This window comes from Thamnophis sirtalis, unplaced genomic scaffold (genome assembly GCF_051295495.1).
Source record: "Thamnophis sirtalis isolate CommonGarterSnake01/CBP01778 unplaced genomic scaffold, rThaSir2_p1.2 scaffold_6, whole genome shotgun sequence".
NCBI lineage: Eukaryota > Metazoa > Chordata > Lepidosauria > Squamata > Natricidae > Thamnophis > Thamnophis sirtalis.
In genome coordinates, this window is record NW_028261386.1 from 67891510 (window position 1) to 67912868 (window position 21359).

The 21359-nt window shown below is 38.6% G+C and overlaps 1 protein-coding gene across 2 annotated transcripts in view; it reads left to right on the plus strand.

Moving 5' to 3' along the window:
- Positions 1–21168, plus strand: part of HEATR1 (HEAT repeat containing 1) — a 43321-nt gene extending 22153 nt beyond the window's left edge. For both annotated transcript variants that reach the window (XM_087718056.1, XM_087718057.1), the window contains exons 24-45: positions 355–486; positions 2915–3021; positions 3806–3946; positions 4586–4701; positions 4810–4931; positions 6299–6427; positions 7841–8074; positions 8205–8331; positions 9272–9438; positions 10869–10915; positions 12013–12136; positions 14986–15126; positions 15374–15657; positions 16276–16426; positions 16527–16685; positions 17088–17222; positions 17387–17491; positions 17588–17756; positions 18818–18978; positions 19406–19564; positions 19761–19869; positions 20832–21168. In XM_087718056.1, the coding sequence (XP_087574182.1) occupies positions 355–486; positions 2915–3021; positions 3806–3946; positions 4586–4701; positions 4810–4931; positions 6299–6427; positions 7841–8074; positions 8205–8331; positions 9272–9438; positions 10869–10915; positions 12013–12136; positions 14986–15126; positions 15374–15657; positions 16276–16426; positions 16527–16685; positions 17088–17222; positions 17387–17491; positions 17588–17756; positions 18818–18978; positions 19406–19564; positions 19761–19869; positions 20832–20920 (3108 nt within the window). In that variant the 3' untranslated portion in view covers positions 20921–21168. The remainder of the gene's footprint in view (positions 1–354; positions 487–2914; positions 3022–3805; positions 3947–4585; positions 4702–4809; positions 4932–6298; positions 6428–7840; positions 8075–8204; positions 8332–9271; positions 9439–10868; positions 10916–12012; positions 12137–14985; positions 15127–15373; positions 15658–16275; positions 16427–16526; positions 16686–17087; positions 17223–17386; positions 17492–17587; positions 17757–18817; positions 18979–19405; positions 19565–19760; positions 19870–20831) is intronic.
- Positions 21169–21359: the final 191 nt, after the last annotated feature.

A 21359-nucleotide genomic window follows, 5' to 3' on the forward strand; every position in this document is an offset into this window, starting at 1 on the left:
TTTTTCTTTGGCAATGTAAGTTGTAGGTAAATGGATTGAGCGTTCTGTTGTGTGTCATTTCCTTATTTCCCATCAAGTTATAAAGCAGTCCACTAAAGACTAGAAAGTACAGGATATATGTCCAGTCCTGAAAGCAAAGTTGAACAAATATTCGAAAAAGCCAAATTTAAATTGTATTTTGGGCAGAATTGCTTTTCAGAGTGAGATGGCCAGCATATAAATTTAATAAAGAAATTAATTCACAGGGTATTGTGAGGAAGCTCTGTATCTCCTTATTTTCCTTATCACTGAAAATAATACTGTGCTTTCTTCCAAAATGTTATATATAAGCTCTTGTCTTTTTGTCATTTCTAGATTACAAAACCTTTCTTTGCTGCACTGCCAGATGGGAAGGTACAGCAAAGGATTCTGGGAGCTCTTTTTGACTTACTCCTCAATTGCAAGAATCTACATTGTGCCCAGACAATTGGCAGCGTATTTAAAGGGGTAAGATAATTTTAATCTTGTTGCATAATGAGACTGTGATTCCTCTGAATCAGGAGGAATCAGGATTACAGATCAGGATTACAGGTAGTCCTCAATTTACGACCACAATTGAGCTCCAAATTTCTGTTGTTAAATGAGACATTTGTTAGGTGGGTTTTGTCTCGTCTTTCGCACTTCTTGTTAAGTGAATCACTGCAATTGATAAGTTAGTAACTCTGTTATCAAGGGAATCTGGCTTCCCCATTGACTTTTCTTGTCAGAAAGTCAGAAAGTGATTACCGTATTTTTCGGAGTATAAGACGCACCAGAGTATAAGACGCACCAAGGTTTTGAAGAGGCAAATTTTTAAAAAGGTAGGTAGGTAGATGGAGGGAGGGAGAGAGAGAGAGAGTAGGGAGGGAGAGAGTGTAGGTAGGTAGGAAGAGGGATAGAGAGAGAAATAGAAAGAGATAGAGAGAAAGAAATACAGTAGATAGGTAGGGAGAGAGAGAGAGAGTAGGTAGGTAGGTAGATAGAGAGATAAAGAGAGAGAGAGAGAAATACAGTAGGTAGGTAGGGAGAGACAGAGTAGGTAGGTAGGTGGATGTGTCCAGGTGTATTTATCCATGTGCTGGAGAAGAAAATAACTGACAAACCTTAAGACTTTGTTTCTGCTGGCACAGCACTTGATCAATGTAATTCTCATCAGTTAAAGAGCTTTCCAAAAGGAAAAAAAAGTGTTTGCACTCTGCAAACCTCTGAAAAATGGCCCCATTTTTTTTTTCAAATAAAAGGCATGAATAGCGGGGGGGCTTGCAGAGTTCTCCTGGGGGGAGGGCAAAAATGAGCAAAAAAGGCCCATTTTTTGTCAAACAAAATGCATGCATACCTTTATGGAGGCTTATAGAGTACTGCTGGGGAGGGGGGCAAAGAACGGCCAATTTTCTGCTCATTTCTGCCCTCCCCAGCCCCCAGGAGCTCTCTGAAAGCCTTCATAAGGGTATAGACAGCCATTTTGGTAAAGGCGCAGGGCTTGGGGAGGCAAAAAAATGCTGTATTCGATGTATAAGGTGCACCCAGATTTTCAGCCTCTTTTTTGAGGGAAAAAGGTGTGTCTTATACTCCAAAAAATATGGTACATGACCTTGGGACACAGCAATGGTCAGAAGTATGAACCAGTTGCCAAGCATCTGAATTTTGATCAAGTGATCACGGGGATGCTGCAAAGGTTGTAACTGAAAAACGGTAAAAATTTTCAGTGCCATTGTAACTTTGAATGATCACTAAATGAATTGTTCTCAATCGAGGATTACCTGTATTTATTTAATAATACATAAATAAATAATAAAGAATGAATTATTCATCTATTTCTATGTCAATTTTGTATTCTTCCCTAATCACATAGTTTGCTTGCAGGAATTAGGCCATTATAATCTGATTACTTTTAACCACCATATTCTGTTCAGTATAAGAGCTAACAAAAATATATGCTACAGAGAATTTAAAAAGTATTTATAGGAATAGTTTGGAAAATTAGTAATATGCTGTATGATGAGTGCATTGCTTTTACTGAAAACATGACTTTTGTAAACACAAAGAATATCGCATTTTTCGGAGTATAAGACGCACTAGAGTATAAGAAGCAGCAAGGTTTTGAAGAGGCAACTTTTTGCACTCTGCAAACCTCTCAAAAACGGCCCGTTTTTCACAAAAACAAGCCCAGTTTTTTTCCCCAAAAAAAGGGCATGAATAGCCCTTAGGAGGCTTGTGGAGTGTTCCTTTGGGGGGGGCTGTTTTTTGTGAAAAAAAAGGGCATTAGGAAGTTTATAGAGTGTTCCTAGGGGCTGGGGGGGCAAAATTGAGCAAAAAACGGCCCATTTTTTGCTCATTTCTGCCCTCCCCAGCCCCCAGGAGCTCTCTGAAAGCCTCCTACAAGCTATGCATGGCCATTTTGGTGAAGAGGGCGGGGTTTCAGGAGGCAAAAAATGCTGCATTCAGTGTATAAGACGTACCCAGATTTTCAGCCTCTTTTTTGAGGGAAAAGGGTGTCTTATACTCCAAAAATATGGTAATTTCTGGTTTTAAGCCAAGAATTGCATTGCATTTTCAGTAAGAAACTATGCTGTGATGCTAAATTCATAGGAAACCTCTTTTTTGAGGGAAAAGGGTGTCTTATACTCCAAAAATATGGTAATTTCTGGTTTTAAGCCAAGAATTGCATTGCATTTTCAGTAAGAAACTATGCTGTGATGCTAAATTCATAGGAAACATAGTCTTCATAGCCCTCCCCTTCAAATACAAATTGTCATGCTTTCTTTCTGCACCGCCATACAGGCAAGTCACATGTCAGTTGACAGAGGATGGCCAGATGACATGCTGCATATATATAATATATTGTGAGGTGTGGTGTGTTGCAAATCTTTAAAACAAAATCTAACATATTGTTTAGATTTCAGTAGATGCTGAGCAGATTAGTATCGAACTGGAACCTCAGCCTAAACTCAAGACTGTTGCTACCGTTCACCAGACAAGAAGACAGAAAATACAGCAGCAGAGGTAAAATGGGTGGGAAATATAAGTGCCATATATACTATAATGGAACAGGTTTTTTGAAATGGAGAATTAAAAGATTTGGAAGCCAAGCAGTTAAAAAACATACGGTAGTAATTCATTAAGCAAGCAATTTAAGCTATGGCAGTTCCATCAGTCTACATGTGGAATAAAATTGGTTACACTGTGACATTTTACATGAAGAGAACGCAAATTATATTCATTGAATTCTATTAATTTTGGCTAATTGGAACTGAATTTCATACACACTGGTGATACAGTATAATGAAGACAATTTCTGTGATTAAATGGGAAAAGACAGAGTTAACCAAAGGGGATTGGACAAACATGAGAATAAGTGTTAGGTTATTTTATATAATTAATACTTTAATAACTTCTCTTGGCAATTGTATTTGTATATGCATATGACATTAGGACAAATTCAATGCTTCTATAGAGAGTTATAATCTTGTTTCCGTAATCATGAGAACTAGAAGTCCTGTCTGAATTCCTCAAAAAGTGCCAGATGTTACCAGGTTAAATAACCAAAAACAAGAGAACTAAATAGTTAACCAGAGAGAGAACAAAAAAGAGAAGTCATAAGCATATATGATAAGCTATGGGATAGAAAGAGTAAAAAGGACATATGAATTAACTTATTTTTAATAGCTGTATTTTGTTGATGATTCTTTGGCTGTTTGTAGGATCTGACTCACAGAAGTAGTTGCTCTGCAAAAACTGATATTTTTATAGAAGGAAATAAGTTGATTTCGTTCTTTTGATCATCCAGGAAAGTCCAAGATCAAGAATGTGTACAAGAAGAAAGTACAAACTGGCAAAGAATTACACTTATCCTAGAATTGCTGCAGCACAAAAAGAAGCTCAAACAGCCTCAGGCTCTGATATCTACCCTTTTCAATTTGCTATCTAGGTAATTTTACTTTGGAGACCAATTCTAAATCTTGTAATTTCTTAACCATAATTGAGTTCATTCCAGCCATTAAACATTGAGGACTGTCTGACCCTGGAAAACTTTATATCTCGCCCATGGGAGAAGGGAGTTCCAAAATGGGATAACCCTTCCATTTTTAGATTTGGGCATTATCAAAATGTCTCGTCTCTTCTGTCCTCCATTCTGTGCTATGACCTAGTTCTGTCCAAACTCTCTTTAAGTGGCCAAGCTGTAAGCAAAGCTGCATTTGGTCACTATGAACTTGTGGATCTGTCCGCCCTTTGAGATGTTCCATCCAGTGTCTTAGAGCACTTGCTCCCTCATTGCTAAACAATTCTTGAGCTGCATCAAGTCGCCTCTACTGTAGCTATGTTGTTTCCTCAAGATGCTTGTACTTCCTTTCCTGTCTGTAACTGGTTCCCTTGAGGATTTCGCCAAATAAGATATTTGAAAAAAAGAAACTTGGAATGTGATCTAGAAATTATCAGTGTTTTGTAGAAGATTTGTTCTCTCTGCTCCCCACCCTTCAGAACTGCTATTTTTAGGTATCAGCATGAAGCGTTATGTTTGATCATCTATTTCTCCAAAAATATCCTAACTCCTTTTCTGAATTTCCAGGTGTCTAGAACCTACTGCAAGGGAAGAAAATCTGGAATACACAAAACAACTAATACTTGGTAGCTTGTTAAATATTTGTCAGAAGCTGTCCCCAGATAGCAACAGGATAAAGGCAGGTAAAGTGAAGACCAAAGTTAATTTCATTTGGGATATTTGACAGTGTTCCCCAGGCTTTGTGTCCCTAAATGGGATGGAAGCACTGTAAGCCTTCTTTGTGTTTTCAGGTCTCCTGGATGAAGAGAAATTCAACGTGGAACTGATCGTTCAGTGCATCCGGGTCTCAGAAATGCCACAGACCCATCACCACGCACTGCTCTTGCTGGGCACTGCAGCTGGAATGTTTCCTGTGAGTTCATTGGAAGGCATGTTGAGGGAAGAGAGGTTTATTCAAGTTTCTAAAAAGTATCACATTTTAGGTGCCTTTTCAGTTCTGATGCAGGCATTTGGGTGACGCTGCTAGTCTTTTCCCATGCTTAGGAATAGCTGACCATTTTCCAGGTTCACTTCCTTCCTTTCTCCAAGATTTTTCTCAACCCCTCCCCCCTGCTTTTTTTCTTTTCATGGCTCACCATCAGTGACCCCTCATTTTTTCTTTCTCTTCTTTCTCTCTAATCTGTTACTCCCTGAAATGACCACTAACTAGGCAGAGGTTTGACAGTATGTTAAACGTTTAACAGGTGTTAAACATTTGGTTTATTTTTAAACAAATATTGAGGAGCTGCTAAAGTTTTCTATTCATTCAGGATACAAAACTGGCTTCCGAGTGCAATTCAAGGTGCTGATTATTACCTATAAGAACCTGGTTACCTGAGAAATCTCTGGTCTTCAGTTGTTTTTGCCCATCTTTTCTTAATAGGGAGGCCCTTCAGACAATCAGTATGCCTTGGTCACCTCACAGTTGAACGGCTGCAATGTGCTCCACATGGAGATGACTCAGAAGCTATAACTACTGTATTTTTCATAGTATAAGACGCACATTCCCCCCCAAAAAGAGGGTGAAAATTTGGGTGTGTCTTATACACTGAATGTAGCTGAATGTTTTAAAAAGCAGAGAATAACATATACTTCCAGAAAGCCACATCAATTTTAACAGCTTCTGTACAAGTATAGTCTGAAATGTAACGGTGTCCTGTTGTCTAATTAGACCCTGACTTAGTTATGTTTGGAGTAGATCTATTTAAATAATTGGGAGGAGTTAGTGTGACTACATTTAATAAAATTTTCTGGCATTAATATACTGCCATAATGTACATTTCTCCAATTCTTTGCTATTTCTTTGGGTCAGGCACACATGCACAGAAATACACCACAAACTGTTTGCTGTTTGTTGCAAGGAGGCAAATTGCTGGGAGGCAGAGGCAGATTTTTCCCCTTGTTTTCCTCCCCAAAAGTGTCTTATACTTCTGAGCGTCTTATATTCCAAAAAATACAGTAGTTTAAAATGCAATGGTGCGGGCAGAAACGGGGTGCTGGCTGGTGTGCTCATGAGTCCCCACTGCTAGACAAACTGCATTGGATGCCAGATAAGGGGATGGTGAAATTTGCCTGTATATAAACAAGGGTTGGGCAGTTCCTTTAACAGTATTAAAACAGCTAAGGATCCACTGCTTTAAAGCCAGAAAGAAAATTGTTCCGAGAAAAACTGTACTGCAAAAATAAACGCCCAAGACCAAATGCTACATTATTGAGGAATAATGGCTTTCTTTTGTGCAGGATAAAGTGCTACACAATATCATGCCCATTTTTACATTCATGGGAGCCAATGTCATGCGCCTGGATGATGCATACAGTTTCCGGGTGATTAACAAGACAGTGAAGATGGTTATTCCAGCTCTCATACAGGTGAGATCATTTAAACTGCGTCACTGAAATAGAATACAGGGTTCACCGACAAAACCATGACAGACAAATGCGCGCCTACAAAACCGCGACGGACAAATGAGCGCCGTCAAAATCGCTAATTGATTTTCGACAATAGCGCGCTGACAAATGCGTGACAACAAAACCGCAACAAAACCCTAAGCCCAATTTTTTTTAGATTTTATTGTGCTTGTCATCGCACTTTTGTCGTTGTGAATTTGTCGGTGCGATTTTGACGTTGCGTTTTAATCGGCGCGATTTTGTCGGCGCACACATGTCTATGCGCAATTGTCAGGTCACAGAATACAGGTAGTCCTTGACTTGGAAACATAGTTAAGCTCAAAATTTCTGTTGCTAAGCAAGACAGTCATTCAGTGAGTGGTGCTGCATTTTTGCAACCTTCTTTGCCACGGTTGTTAAGTGAATCACTGCAGTTGTTAATTGAACCATGCAGTTGTTAAATTAATCTGGCTTTCCCGCATTGATTTTGCTTGTTGGAAGCCAGCTGCGAAGTTACAAACAGCAATAGCATTTAGACTTATATACCGCTTCATAGTGCTTTACAGCGCTCTCTAAGCGGTTTACAGAATCACCATATTTCCCACAACAATCTGGGTCCTCATTTTACTGACCTCGGAAGGATGGAAGGCTGAGTCAACCTTGAGCCTGTTGAGATCCGAACTGCCAAATTGCAGGCAGCTGGCAGGCAGCAGAACTAGCTTGCAGTACTGCATTCTAACCACTGTTTCCACTGCGGCCCTTAAGGTGATCACATGACCCCGAGACACTGCAACTGTCATAAATACATGCCAGTAGCCAAGCAACTGACTTTGATCTCATGATCATGGAGATACTGCAATGGCGTAAGTGTGAAAAAGTCACTTTTTTCAGTGCCATTTTAACTTCAAATGTAACTTCAAGGACTACCTCTATAACAAACTTAGTCTTGCATCTGAGACAATATTCTTGTTTTTATTATTTTTATTACTAATTCTACTATTAGAATTAGCAACTTGGATTCTAAATGCTTTGGTTTGTTTCTTCCTTTTTTTTAAACAGGAGTTTGCTGTAGAAAAAAATATGTCATTTTTTCTTAATCATATCATTGCTGGATTTACAAGCCATTTCCAATACTAGTTCAAACCTGCCTTTCAGATATTTACAGGCTGGCTTTGCTATACAAGTACAGCTCCACTAATTATATTCTAATGTATATATTATTATAATCTATTCCACAGTTATTCTTTAGTATTCAGGCTTCGATTATAACCTTGGTTCTTTTATGGGTTGAATTTTGTTTTGGGTTTTTTTTGCTTCATTCGAACAAAGTCTTATCTGTTTTTCCTTTGTTTAGCCTTTGGTTTGTATGTATAACCTGTTCCTTTTTTTTTCTAGGCAGAGGAAGATGGTAGGTCTTCAGGAACTGCAGGCAACATAGAAGGAGTTGTGATTAAAATAATCCGGGTTTTCGTGGATGCCTTTCCCCACGTGCCAGAGCATCGGCGCCTCCCAATTCTAGAGCAACTTACAAGTACTTTGGGGGCGGAGCGATTTCTGTGGATTCTTTTAGTACTACTGTTTGAACAACATGTCACCAAATCTGGGGCTGCAGTAGCCAGTGGGGAGAAGGTAGGTAAAGAATTTTAAAGAGTACTTTGTCTTTAAAAGTTGTATGAGTTGCTGTGCAGAATGTTGCAATATAATCCATAAATATACAGAATTTTATAATACTGTTTTCTTCATCTTGCTATTTACACAGGATATTGCTTTGGAAACCGATACGGAATTCTGGATTTCTGTATGTTGTGAATTTAGTGTAATTGAACAGTTGCAAAGTTTAATGAAGCTACTCGACTATTTAACAAACCTGCCAGAGAACAAAGAAGGTAATTTCCGCCAATTACCTCCCTCCGACCGATTAGATCGCACAGACTGGGCCTCCTCCGGATCCCATCTGCCAGTCAATGTCGACTGGCAACTACACGGAGGAGAGCCTTTTCTGTTGCAGCTCCGACCCTGTGGAACGATCTCCCCGTCGAGATACGCACCCTCACCACCGTCCAGGCCTTCCGCGCAGCCCTCAAGACCTGGCTCTCCCAACAGGCCTGGGGATAAGTCCTTAATTTGCCCCACCCGAGTGTTGAATGTAGAATGCATGTTGTGTTTTTACTACTTATCTTGTTTTTATATCGTTTATTGTGTATTGTACCCCCTCCCTAATGGTTGTAAGCCGCCCTGAGTCCCCTCAGGGAAAAGGGCGGCCTATAAATTTTAATTTAAAAAAAAAAAGAAAGAAACTTATAGTCAGCCACTCAATAAACAGATTGGGTTGAATCCCAACTGAAAAAAGCTTGTTAGGAGGTTCTTAATCAGGCTTGATGGTCTTTTCTTCAGAGCTGGCCCCAAAACACAGCGCAGCAAATGGCACCTCACCGTGATCAGGTTCTCAAATCAAGGTAGTTATTTGAGCATATAGAGAAGAAGATCCCCTAAAAAATCTCCATTCTGGCAATAATGATAAATGAAACATCCTTCATGGTGCTAAAAATCTGCTGCCTGAGTCAGTCCCCTTACTCTCCCCAAAATTAGAGCAAAACTTGTAGTACTTAAGGAATGGTCCAATTTATACAACATGCTGCACTTCTTTATGGCATAGGTGTGAGTAAATGCAGTAAATGGCACTTTTAATTAGATTTTTCCATAATATGTACATAGATTTACTTACTTAACTTACTTACTTACTTACTTACTTACTTACTTACTTACTTACTTACTTACTTACTTACTTACTAGATTTATATGGCTTTGGTGTCTATTTTTTTGCAGATGACCCCGGACAAAAGAAGTCAAGGCCACTCAGGACACAATCCTACAGTCAAGAAACAGAACTCTTTGATGTGGAGTCTCACTCTGGCAAACAGTTGAGGCATTTGAAATACCTGGCTGTCTCTTTCATGTCACAGCTTCTGGCTTCACACAGTTTTGTAAAAAAAGTGAGTTGAATTTAACTTTGCCCAGAATTGATAAAGTCCCATTACCAGTTAAGAATCTGTCATTTCCATGAACTGAGGCAAGTTGAAGAAACTTATTTTCTCTTCATTTCCGGCTTCAGTGTAATGCTGGTTGGCGTAATTATAAACATGCTTGAGATCAGGTGCAAAATAAAATAACATTACATGTTATTTTAATATTTTTTTAAAACAGGGGTTTTCTTTACTGTAGAAAGGAATGTTTCTACAGTAGAATGCTATTTTGCTATAAAGTCTGTACACAATATCATTGACTAGATATCTTGGCAAAAGAAACCAAGGGATGAAATAAGTTCAAACCACAGTGAATTTTTGTTTCTAGTCTTGGAAGAAGCCAGAGGCAAATATATACATATTGTGGCTGGCAGTTGAACATTCCATCCATGTACATGTTGTATATATCAGCCACAACAAAAGCAGATTTGTTTTTAGGTTTGATCATTTGTGCTTCGTGCACCTTATCAATAATTAGGATAAATATATTTAAACACATTTAAAAATGCATTCTGTGCTTAAGAGAGACCTTCAGAGACTTAGCCCTGCCTGTTTTGAATTACTGTCCCATCTGCTACAGCCCCTCCCCAAAAATTGGCATGCCCCTCCCACCTGCAATATTCCATTGGGACAGATTTGATTGGCCTTTGTATTGAAGTGGATTCTGATGCTAAGAATCGTAAGTGTTGTCAAAACAATTTTCAGGTGCAAATTTGAAAGCAAGCTACCTGTTGGAACGCTTGTGCTGACTTTTTAAAAATATACAGTATATATATTAATGAGAACTCATAAAAGCAAGTTCCTTGAGTGTTTTTTATCCAGCTCTGATTACTGTTGGAGAATTTGACATCTACTTTGAAATTCTATATGCAAAAGAGACTTTTCAAGGCTGTGTTTTCACTAGTTAGGAACTTAGGGAACCATCCATCAAACCATTAGCCAGTCCATGAAGGAAGATCCTGAAAACGAAATGGATGAAAATTTTAAAGAACTAAAGGCCATGTATAAATCAGTGTATAGCTACAGTAGAAGCAAGGATTGAAAAGGACGGAGAAATACAGTGAATAGAAATAGTTTAATTTGATCCAGTTAAATTTCTTTTTCTCTGGTTTCTTTGCTCAGTACTTATTGTGTCAGACTTTAATATTGGTTACATTAAAAGGGAACAGCTTGGTGAATATGTATATGTGCATAATAATAAAGAGGATGTCTTCTTCAGGATCCTGAACCGATTTTTTAATGTAAAATTGAATTCCATACAAAATAGCCATGAGGATTTTATCTGATTAATACTATAACAAAATGTTAGCGCACCTCATAGACATATTCATCCACCTGAATTTAATTCCCATTAACGTGACATGAACCATGTAAATGGTTTTTCTTCCTTTGTCCACTAGGTAGTTGAATGTGAAGATTCTGAAGAGCTAAAGGAACTTGAACAAAAGTATGTTTGCTTTTTTTATATATATATTTTACTTAAGAATACAAGTAAGCTGCATAGGAAGATTTTGAGGCAGCATTAGTTTGCATCCCTTACCAGATGAGAAATTAACTATATCAATATGTCTGTCTGTATATCTATCCTCTATCTGCCTGAAACTACAGCCTATTAAAGTATATGACACTAATTCAACAGGAGGTGATAGGCCAAAGTCACACATGAGAAAACCTGAAAAAGGGCAAGGACATTTTCAAAACAAATCAGGCTGATCTGTGAACATTATGTTACACTATTTTTTGCAAGGTTTCAAGTGATAGAAGTTGTAAAATTAATGTTGGGCCCATACTTTGCCTTTAATTATTTAGAGTAGCCACTAAAATCCGTGACCCGTCAAAACCACGGTCCACAAAAGCGCGATCGACGAAAGCGCGCATTTGACGTCATCACAGTGCGACGAAAAAAATTAAAAATTGAAATAAAAATTAAATTAAAGCAAGCCGATTCACATAAAGGTAAGGGTTAGGGTTAGGTTTAGGTTTAGGTTTAGAGCGTTAGGGTTACGTTTAGCGTTAGGTTAAGGGTTAGTGTTAGGTTTAGCGTTACGTTAACGGTTAGGTTTAGGGTTAGATTTAGGGTTAGGTTAAGGGTTAGGTTTAGGGTTAGGTTTGGGGGGGTTAGGGTAAGGTTTTCGCTTTATTTTTACATTTTTCTATCACAGCGCGATGTTTTCGTCGCGCTGTGATGATGTCAAATGCGCGCTTTCGTCGACCGCGATTTTGTTGTCCGCGGTTTTGTGGTGGAACCCTAAAATCAGTAGACTGACTTTAAAATTATGCCAGCATAAAATAATGCAAGTATTCAGCTAACATGATGGAGCATCTTCTGTCAACTGAATATTGGGGCAAATTTTAAGGATAGTATGTAATTCTACCTTGATGTCATTACAGTGATGATAATAACAAAGTTGAGTCTAATGGCATGCCCACATGGCCTCTTTCCTGTGGATAAATGATTTCATTTTTGGATTCTCTGACTTTTATTCTAATGAAAAATTAATGTGGATTGATGTAGTCAGTCATTCACTATGGTTGTTTTTCTAGGTTGTTGGAAAAAATTCTTTGCTACATAAATGCAGTGGCGCAATCAATAGAAAAAAATGCCAACACTTTGACAGCCAAATTCTGGAAGGTTTTGCTCAACAAATCATATGAACTACTGGATAAAGTGAGTATTATTCTATTTGCCAGTAAGGTGACATCTTGAAGCTTTGTGATTTTGATGTAAAATAGATTTACTAATTTTAAACCACCAGATAATCCAGGCAAAAATGATAGTTGCTTAAGGTATCTTGAGTTAACCTACTACCACAGATTTGCCTAGCAAATTAATTCCAGTAACAATTATCTGTGCAATTTATATGAATAAAGAAAACAATAATACAATATAGATTTTAAAACAATATGTAGAAATTAGAGAATATTGAAAGATTTGGAAAAAGTGGAGCAAGCACATAGAAAGGTTTAACTCTGAAAGGAGAAAACTTAAGAGAATATACAATAGAACTTTGGCTTTTCTGAAAGATGGGTTATCTGAAGGACCATCTCTTCCTGGTTACATCCACCCAACCCACTAGAGCAGGGAGGCAGGAAATATGAAAGTTCCCATCTCCTAAGAAGGTACATCTGACAGGACCCAGAAGAACGGCCTTCTCCATGATGGCTCCCTCCCTTTGGAATATCATCTTGGTTCTGCCAACAGGCCTGGGGAACCCAGAGTGGGATGGAACCCGTCAAGTAGCTCATTTTATTATGTGTTGTCACCAGGAGATGAGAGGGTTACTGTTTTTATTCTTTTATATTGGGTTTTTTATTGTTTGTAAACCTCCCAGAGTCATTGAGAGTGGAGTGGGCAGTCATATAAATCTTATAAATAAATAAGTTATTCAAAAGAAGAGTACAGGGCGGGGCATAACCTTTTCCTAGGGGGTCACAGCAACACTTGTAATAACAACACAAATAATTCATACACCATTCGAAAGCCCATCAAAAACTGAGTTTATTGACACGATTTAATAGTCAGTATGACCACCATTAGCCCTTCGAACAGCATTCAAACGAGGTGGATAAGAACACAACAAATCTTCAAACAGTTCCGTTCGATTTTCCAGATTTTTCAACACAGTTTCCAAATTCATTCTCAAAGTTTCAACCGAATATCGATTTTGACCTTGCTCCTGAATCATCAGAGCTTCCACTTCATCCTTAATTATGGCCCCAATGTTCTCTGCCGGATTGAGATCTGGCGAATTTCCCGGCCAGACGTCATTGCCCCAAAATTCGACATTGTTTTCCTTTAACAATTGCTGAGTCGCATTTGCACGCATGCAAGGAGCTTTGTCATGAAGAAAGACAGCCTCACCAACCACCAAGACATTGTCTGGATCACTGAGAAATGGAATGACATTCTCCAATAAAATTTTCTCACGGAAATAACTGCCATCCCAGGATTCCCCTTTATCCTTCAAAACCCAATGCAGTTTCTTGGCTGTGAAAATGACGAAAATCCCGATGCAAGTCGGATTGCGAACGATTTGTCGATATCGTTCATGTTTGGCGATGTCGTCGACGTCTTTAGCCCAAATTCGATCGTTCTGGAAATTCGGTTTTCGAATGGCATAAACGAAGAATTCGTCAGATGGCGCCAAATGAAGAAAATCTTCCTCGGTCCATTCAGACAACCAATCGCACAACCAAAGCCGATCTTGAACGTGTGTTTGAGTTTTCAATGGTTTGCAAATGACGTGGAATGGCTTCAAACCTTCTCGTTCTCGATATCGGCCGATTGTCCTTTGATCAACTCGTTTTCCACGAATTTGAAGGATTTCTTGGGCCACTTTTCGGTTTCCTTTTCGTTGTTTGCGACTGCCAGTTGCAATGATGGCTTTGCTTTCTTGGGTCAGTTGCAGAGGACGCCCTTCTCCAAATTTTGTGAAACATTCTTGGGCTGTTTTGTTCCAATTATCAGTAACCCAATCCGGATGACGTTTCAATTTGTTTGCAATCCATTTTCGATTGATAAACGTCGCTCCAGCATCGCGAGCCTCTCGAAAGGCAATGCATTTTATTCTGTCAATGATCCTTTGTTCTTCCGAATCGAATTTTCCAGCCATTCTTAAAGCAAATTTAACATTTAATAGCTCATTCAATTCAGTTTTTTATGGGCTTTAAAATGAGGTGTCGCGGAAGTTGTAAACTGCTGTCGATCTTGCTGTGACCCCCTAGGAAAAGGTTATGCCCCGCCCTGTATTGTGACAGTGCTGGTAATGAAATAAAGATCTCAACCTATAGGGATAAGTTCCAATTAAGATAGGTTTTGTAATTGATAAGAACAGTTCAATAGAGAAACCAACTTCTTTAGGCAGTTATGAACTCCCCTTCACTAAATATGTTCAGGCAGAAACTATGTAGCCAGGAATTGGATTTGGTAGTCTACAAACAGCTCCTTTTAACTCTGGCTTTTCTAAATCAATTTTTCAGGCATTTGAGTGAAGGCAGAGGAAAGGAGGAACAGAGCTTTCACTTATTTTAGTCAAAACTTGAGGAAAGACTTGGAATGGAAAAAAATTGAGTGAAGAAAGCTCTCTCTGCTTATATTGTTTCCCTCCAATTTTGATCTATTTGTGAAGGACATGGGGAACAGGACGAAGTACAAATGAATACTAAGGCTGAGGATAAGCGGGCTTGAACCCATTCTGAGGCACTAACTGGACTAAACATCTGACAAAAATAAAGTGAAGGAGGGGAGAAGCACATTCACCCTTGCAAGTTTCTGCTACTATAGTTGTCATGGTAGCCGTAGTCTTGACCCATATGGCATTGGTTTCTTAGTCTGCTCTACCTTGTTGGATTGACATTGGGTTGCATTCTGAGATTTTCTTGAGCTTCCCACAAATTCAGGAGTAAGTGGAATACTCAAGACTGGATTGTTAAGGATTGTTAGATTAGTTTTCCTATCTAAATACTATTTTTTTACTATTAATTTTTTAAAAAAATATTCCTGTGTTTCCTTTCTAGATCAATTCTTTAATTCCAACAGAAACCTTTATTCCTGTCCTCAGGGGCCTGATGATCAATCAGTTGCCCTCAGTGAGACGTAAAGCCATGGATCTCCTCAACAATAAACTGCAACAGAACACTCAATGGAAGCAAACCCAGGTAAGCAATTTTTCTTAATGTCCCTGTTGCCACATAGTAGCAGCCCTTTGTGCCACATAGCATAGCAGCGGCAATGGGAAAAGTTCAGCCTTGCCCTTTAAGTATAGTACTTAAATAAAGAAGTACTGGATCTGGAACCCTGAACTTACTATAGGAAATCTTCTGCTGTAGGCTTGTTTGGATTGCAAGATCTGGATGTTGGTTTGGATGTTCCCATGAATGGTTCCGCATTATTTTGTCCTTTCAGGTGGAACTGCTGCTAGAATTGGTTCCCGACCTCCTCTCTGTGGTGCAGCATCCGGAAGCTGAGGAGCAGGCAATTAATAGGCAGACGGCCTTGTATAGCTTGAAGTTGCTGTGCAAGTGTTTTGGCAGAGAGAAACATGAGCTGTTTGTTGCTGTGCTAAAAGTGGCCATTGTGGTGATTTCTTCAGATGGGAAAGAAGAAAGAAATGTCGTGGGAAGTGCTCTGTTGTGTGCTGCTGAGATCACCTGTGTGTTGAAAGCATTGGCTATACCTCAACTTCCAAGGTACTCTTCTTCAAGCATAATTAAGGATCAAGAAATTGAACATCTGGACTGTCCCTTGAAATTTTTGTTCAAAATATGCCTTGCATTGCAATGTGATCGAATATCAGTTAAGCAGCTCTAAAAGATTGGGTGGTTATTTCTCTTCTTCTTTTATAGACAGACATAGGTTTTCCAACAAATTCTAAAGGGGGGGGAAATCAGTTGGCATTGGGGAAAAAATATTTCCTTCCTTCTGTGCAAATGATTCTTATTTTTCTAGGCCAGATTGATTGCTCTTCCTTTCAAAGAAATGCTTGAGTAATATTCATAGGAAAATTTGTATAATTAGTTGGAAGCTTTCTGCAAAGCAAAGAAAAATTAAGCACTTTCCTGATTACAATCATTCAAGAAAGTAGTGATAGATAAAATAACTTTTGACTCAGATATGCAATTATCTACTACACTGTCCTCTATGTAGATTAAGAAAGTTAACAGTTAATATTCATTAGATATTTTTGTGTTTTCGGAAGAGCTTGGCTTTGACCTTATTTAAAATACCATTTAGAGAAATATATTTGTATTTTACTGGGAGGTCTGTTTGAGTATGAACAGGTTAATCTTGTGTATCTTTTCTCATAGGCTTATGCCGGCATTGCTAAATATACTGAAACACAAAAAGGACTTAGTTGCCAATGAAATTTATTTACTTAGCACAGTGACAGCTCTACTGAAAATTGTGGAAACGTTGCCACGCTTCCTCAGCCCATATTTGCTGAATGTCCTGCTCCAGGTCAGTAAACCTACTTTGATTAAGAGCAAGTATTAGTTAAGTAGCACAATGTGTGAAACCTCTGTGAAATAATTTGATTTGTACATTGGCTGCCTCCAAGGTGGTCCACTTGGACAGAATTACTGTTGAAATGGGACCTTCATCCCAAGTTAATCTACGCGTGGCATCTCTGAAAACCACTTTGGCAACAAAACTTCCATCAAGAGTTCTTCTGCCAGCAATTGCCAAGTGCTATAGTGAAATTGCAAGTGCTTCTAAGGTGAGATGCGCCTCGGTTCTTCCAACACATCGCTTGTTATATTTCAATGCATACTGTATAGTCAATATATTACCTCAGGCAATAATGGAGTTCAGAAAGTGCATGGCATCAACACTTCATTGAGAAGGAGGCATAATTCCACCCGCAAAAGGGGGCTTCCTTTACTTAGGTAACCTGTTAACAGATTTGGCGCTTAGTTTCTTTTCTTGGGCAAGGAAGACGAAGAGCAGGGTCATGGTTCCTTATGGCTCTCAAATTTCACACTATCCTGGACCGGATGTTTTCCTTTAAAAAAAGCTGCTATCGAGTTTTTGAAGGGAAACTCAAGCAATTTGGACAGCTTTATTTAATAATTTGAATCCCCTTGGGTATTAAACTGAACTTGTATCTTTGTTCTTCTAGAATGATGTAGGTACTATTATGGATGTTTTGAAGGAGCACATTGTAACTCTGGAGAAAGATCAGCTCTCTGCTCATCAATCTGAGCTAACAGCATTTTTCACAAAGGCTTTGGACTTCAGAACCGAACACGCTCAGGTGAAGCATATGAGATCTTTTGAGAGTAGCACAAATGTATTCCTTTTCAAGTGAGGTTTCATCTCTTTATGGGGCAGTTTAAAAAGCTCAGTTCTGGGTAGGGTTATGTCCACAATCCGATAAACATTGCTACAAATATTTTGATAACGCCTGCTTTATTCTAGGACAATTTAGAGAAGGTTGGCAAAATAGAAGCTCGGATTATCGCATGTTTAATCAGCATGGTTATGAAGCTTTCTGAAATATCTTTCCGGCCCCTGTTTTTCAAGGTAGGCATTTAAACACGCTTCTATCTCCATAGGTTTCGTGTTTGTGTTTTGATACAAACAAATAAAACCCCCACGCCCGGTCTCTCTTTTTTTCAGCTCTTTGATTGGGCCAAAACTGAAGGTGCCCCAAAGGATAGACAGTTAACTTTTTACCGCCTGGCAGACTGTATTGCTGGTGAGCTAAAAGGGCTGTTCAGCCTATTTGCTGGCCATTTAGTGAAACCTTTTGCTGACAATCTCAACCAGATCAACACATCAAAAATAGGTAAAAATTCTAATTTAAAATAAATGCAAGGAAGAAAAATATTTTAATAAAATACAGTATAATGCACTAATAATGTAACAATCCATATTTATATATTGGGTTGACATGAGGGGTCCTTGGTGCTCTGAGCTTGTGTTTTTCCTGCCGATATTTCATTACCCAAACTATGTAACATCATCAGTGATAACTAGATCAGTGAGTAGCACTGATGATGTTCCCTAATTTGGGTAAGGAAACATCTGCTAGAAAACAAACAAACTCAAGAGAGTACCAAGGATGCCTCATATTTATAGTTTTTCTTTGAAACTTATTTACATTGTTATTTTCATTTTTTTTAAATGGAAGCCCAGGCTCAATCAACTCAAAATCCAACTTCTGGTAGTTCACCTTCAAAAAAATAAACCATAGGGCTCATTCACATTAAATTAAGTTTGTTTAACTTTAACACAGCCTGTGTCATGTCTTCAGTGGGTGAAGATACCGTGTTTCCCTGAAAATATGACCTGTCCTGAAACTAAAGCCTTACCACATTTTTCGCATGGGCAAAAATATAAGCCCACCCCAGAAAATAAGCCCCCTGGACAATCCCCCCCCTCCGGCCAGGCAGGTCCCCATTCACTCACCTAGGGGCATTCCCAAGGCGCCGAGCTGCGGGAGGCGGAGGGCGGCGAACAGGTGCTCACGTTGCTTGGTGCCTTCTGGGTACTGCTAGATCGGTCAGCGGCGCTGTGCCTGGCTGGAAAGGGGGGTTGCCGGGCATCTGCTCGCAAGCGTGGCCACCTCATGGCTGCTGTGTTGCTGCTGCAACAGCGCAGCATAGCCATTCGGCCCTGAGGCTGTGCCCAGCTCTTCAGGACCCCGGTCGCAAGGGAGCAGCTGCCCGGCAACCCAAATACAATAAGCCCTTCCCTTTAATAAGCCCAAGGCCATATTTCGTGGGTCAAAAAAATATAAGACCCTGTCATATTTTCGGGGAAACACGGTAAGGTTTAGAATCTTGTGTTTCATTTTCTTCATATTATTTATGCCTTTATTCCTGTACATTTTGCTCTTTATTACAGATGCAGATGAAGCTTACTTTGACTCCGAGGGTGACACTGAAAAAAGTTGCTTATTACTACAGTATAGCCTTGACTGTTTGTACAAAATCTTCCTTTTTGATTCTCATCATTTTGTGAGCAAAGAAAGGGCAGAAACATTGATGCTACCTTTAGTCAATCAGGTTAGAAAGCAGTCACATTCTTATTAGATTATTACCTAATAGGTTTCCACTGTGCTATATAATTCTTAGATGATTTTTACAGAAGTACTTTATTCATTTAAGATGGTTCCTTTTTTAGCTTCTCTTATTGTCAAATCACCATACTCAGTTTAGAACATGAGCTGAGTGATATACTTGTTATAAAGGAACAATCTACCAGTCTTGTACAACCAGGGGTTAAATGCAGTGTTCTTATGGATTCCCAAAAAGGGATATTAAAAGTATATAAAGAATCAAAGGAATCAAAGAATAGATAAGAAAAATAAAAGAATCTATTCTAATTCTAAAAGCTCCAGCATAAAATTGCTCTAAGGAACAGCAAAGAATTTGGTCAGGCTAACTAGCCCATTGTTGGTTGAATTTTTTGATTTTATTTTTTTCTTTGTAGCTGGAAAACATGCTTGGAGGAGAAGAGAGATTCCAGGAGAGAGTGACTGTGCATTTGATTCCATGTATAGCGCAGTTTGCAGTTGCAATGGCAGATGACGCTCTGTGGAAGCCCCTGAACTATCAGATTTTGCTAAAGATGAGGCACGCATCACCCAAGGTGAGTGGCAGATGTGTTAAGTTCTGCTTAAGACAAGCAAGGTGGCCAATACAGTTTAATACATGTTGGGGGTCAGTCTTTCAAAAACTGGAATGTTGTTGATTGTGCCCAAATGTTACACAGGAGGGAGCCAGAATTGGGCCATTCTGACTGCGCTAACTTTTGAATGTGCTGACTGCACTTATTTTTGGTTTAGGTTCGATTTGCAGCTTTGTTGGCTTTGTTAGAGCTTGCTGAAAAAATAAGAGAGAATTATATGGTGCTACTACCAGAATCCATTCCTTTCTTAGCCGAGCTTATGGAAGGTAATGTATTGCTTATTGTTTTTGCATCGAATTACTTTTTTCCATAAAACTACTTTTAATGAAGAATGGCTGTCCTGCAGTTCCACCTTAGGGACAAATTATCCTGTCTCTGTAGAAAACTGCTGGACTTCAGGCTGCATGGTACCACCCACTAAACTATATTCTTAGGTCCTATGAGCATTTATAGCCTTATAGTTAAGAATAGATTCATTAGAGAATGTATATTTTTCTTACTTACAAGGAAAACTTTTTCCGTGGCCGGTTTTCAGCATGAATGTACAGAATGTATCAAAATCCAAGTCAATGACTGTACGTTTTATTTCCAAGAAAATGTCACAGTATTTATGTTCAAAAGTCATATGTCAAACAAGGAAGTGTTTAGAAGAAAATGGAATTAATGCAAGCATTGTGTAATTTATATAATGAATAGACTAGAAGGCTATAGTACAAACACACACAGTTCATACACACAGTGTATCTATGTACTGAGTTGATTCAATTGCAGATTAGGGAAGCTCTAAAATTCATAAGTACTGATTGAACCCCAGCTATTTATAATGTTATTTTCTGCAATCTGAGAAAATTGATTCTTCTTTAGACAGAGCTAACATCTAAATTATTAGTTTTAGAATAACCTTGAGCTTATATGCCTTGCAATATGCTGGTAATTGCTTTTTCTGAGAAAACCTTTGGAACCTACTGGGAAAGTTTCCTTGGAATTTCCCAATCTTTCCCAAATTTAATTTTAAGATTAATACATAATAGCAGTAATATATACATTTTAAGATGTCTCTTTGAAAAGGTATAAGTTTCCTCCCCATGAGAGGAAGGGTACATTCGAAAATAATAATAATATCCAAACAATTTAAAAGCAGCTTAAAAAAAATCTTTGGAAGGTGGGAGAGAAAAGATGGAGATTGAGAGAACCCTAAGTTGTTTGTTTCTTTTTGCCTCCTTGGCAGATGAATGTGAAGAAGTGGAGCATCAGTGCCAAAAGACCATTCAGCAGCTTGAACTTATTCTTGGGGAACCACTCCAGAGCTACTTTTAATCCCACCCCCCAGCTCTTCTCTGTTTAGAGGTTAAGATTTGCAAGAAGGACCAACCTTTTTCCTCACTCTTTGTTTTATGAATGCTTTTACAAATATATTTGACCATTTTGCTCAATATTTATGTTAAAAGGACTGTTTAGATTTTAATTAAAAAGGGACAAATTTTTAAGTGTAACTTCTTTATATTTACGTTTTAAACGGTTGCATTACACTTACTATACCGAATAAAGTTTAATTTCTTATAACTTTTCTGGGCCACCTAGAAATTTTTTATCACATCTACTGTATATGTTAATTTAGAACTGACAGAACAAATTCAACCCTTTTATTTCCCCATCTAGAAACTCATACTGTCCTAGTTGAAGAACTGATTTCATCTTGGCTCTCAGTTCTTCCTATTATTCATACCAAAGCACTGTAAGGAGACAAATACAATTT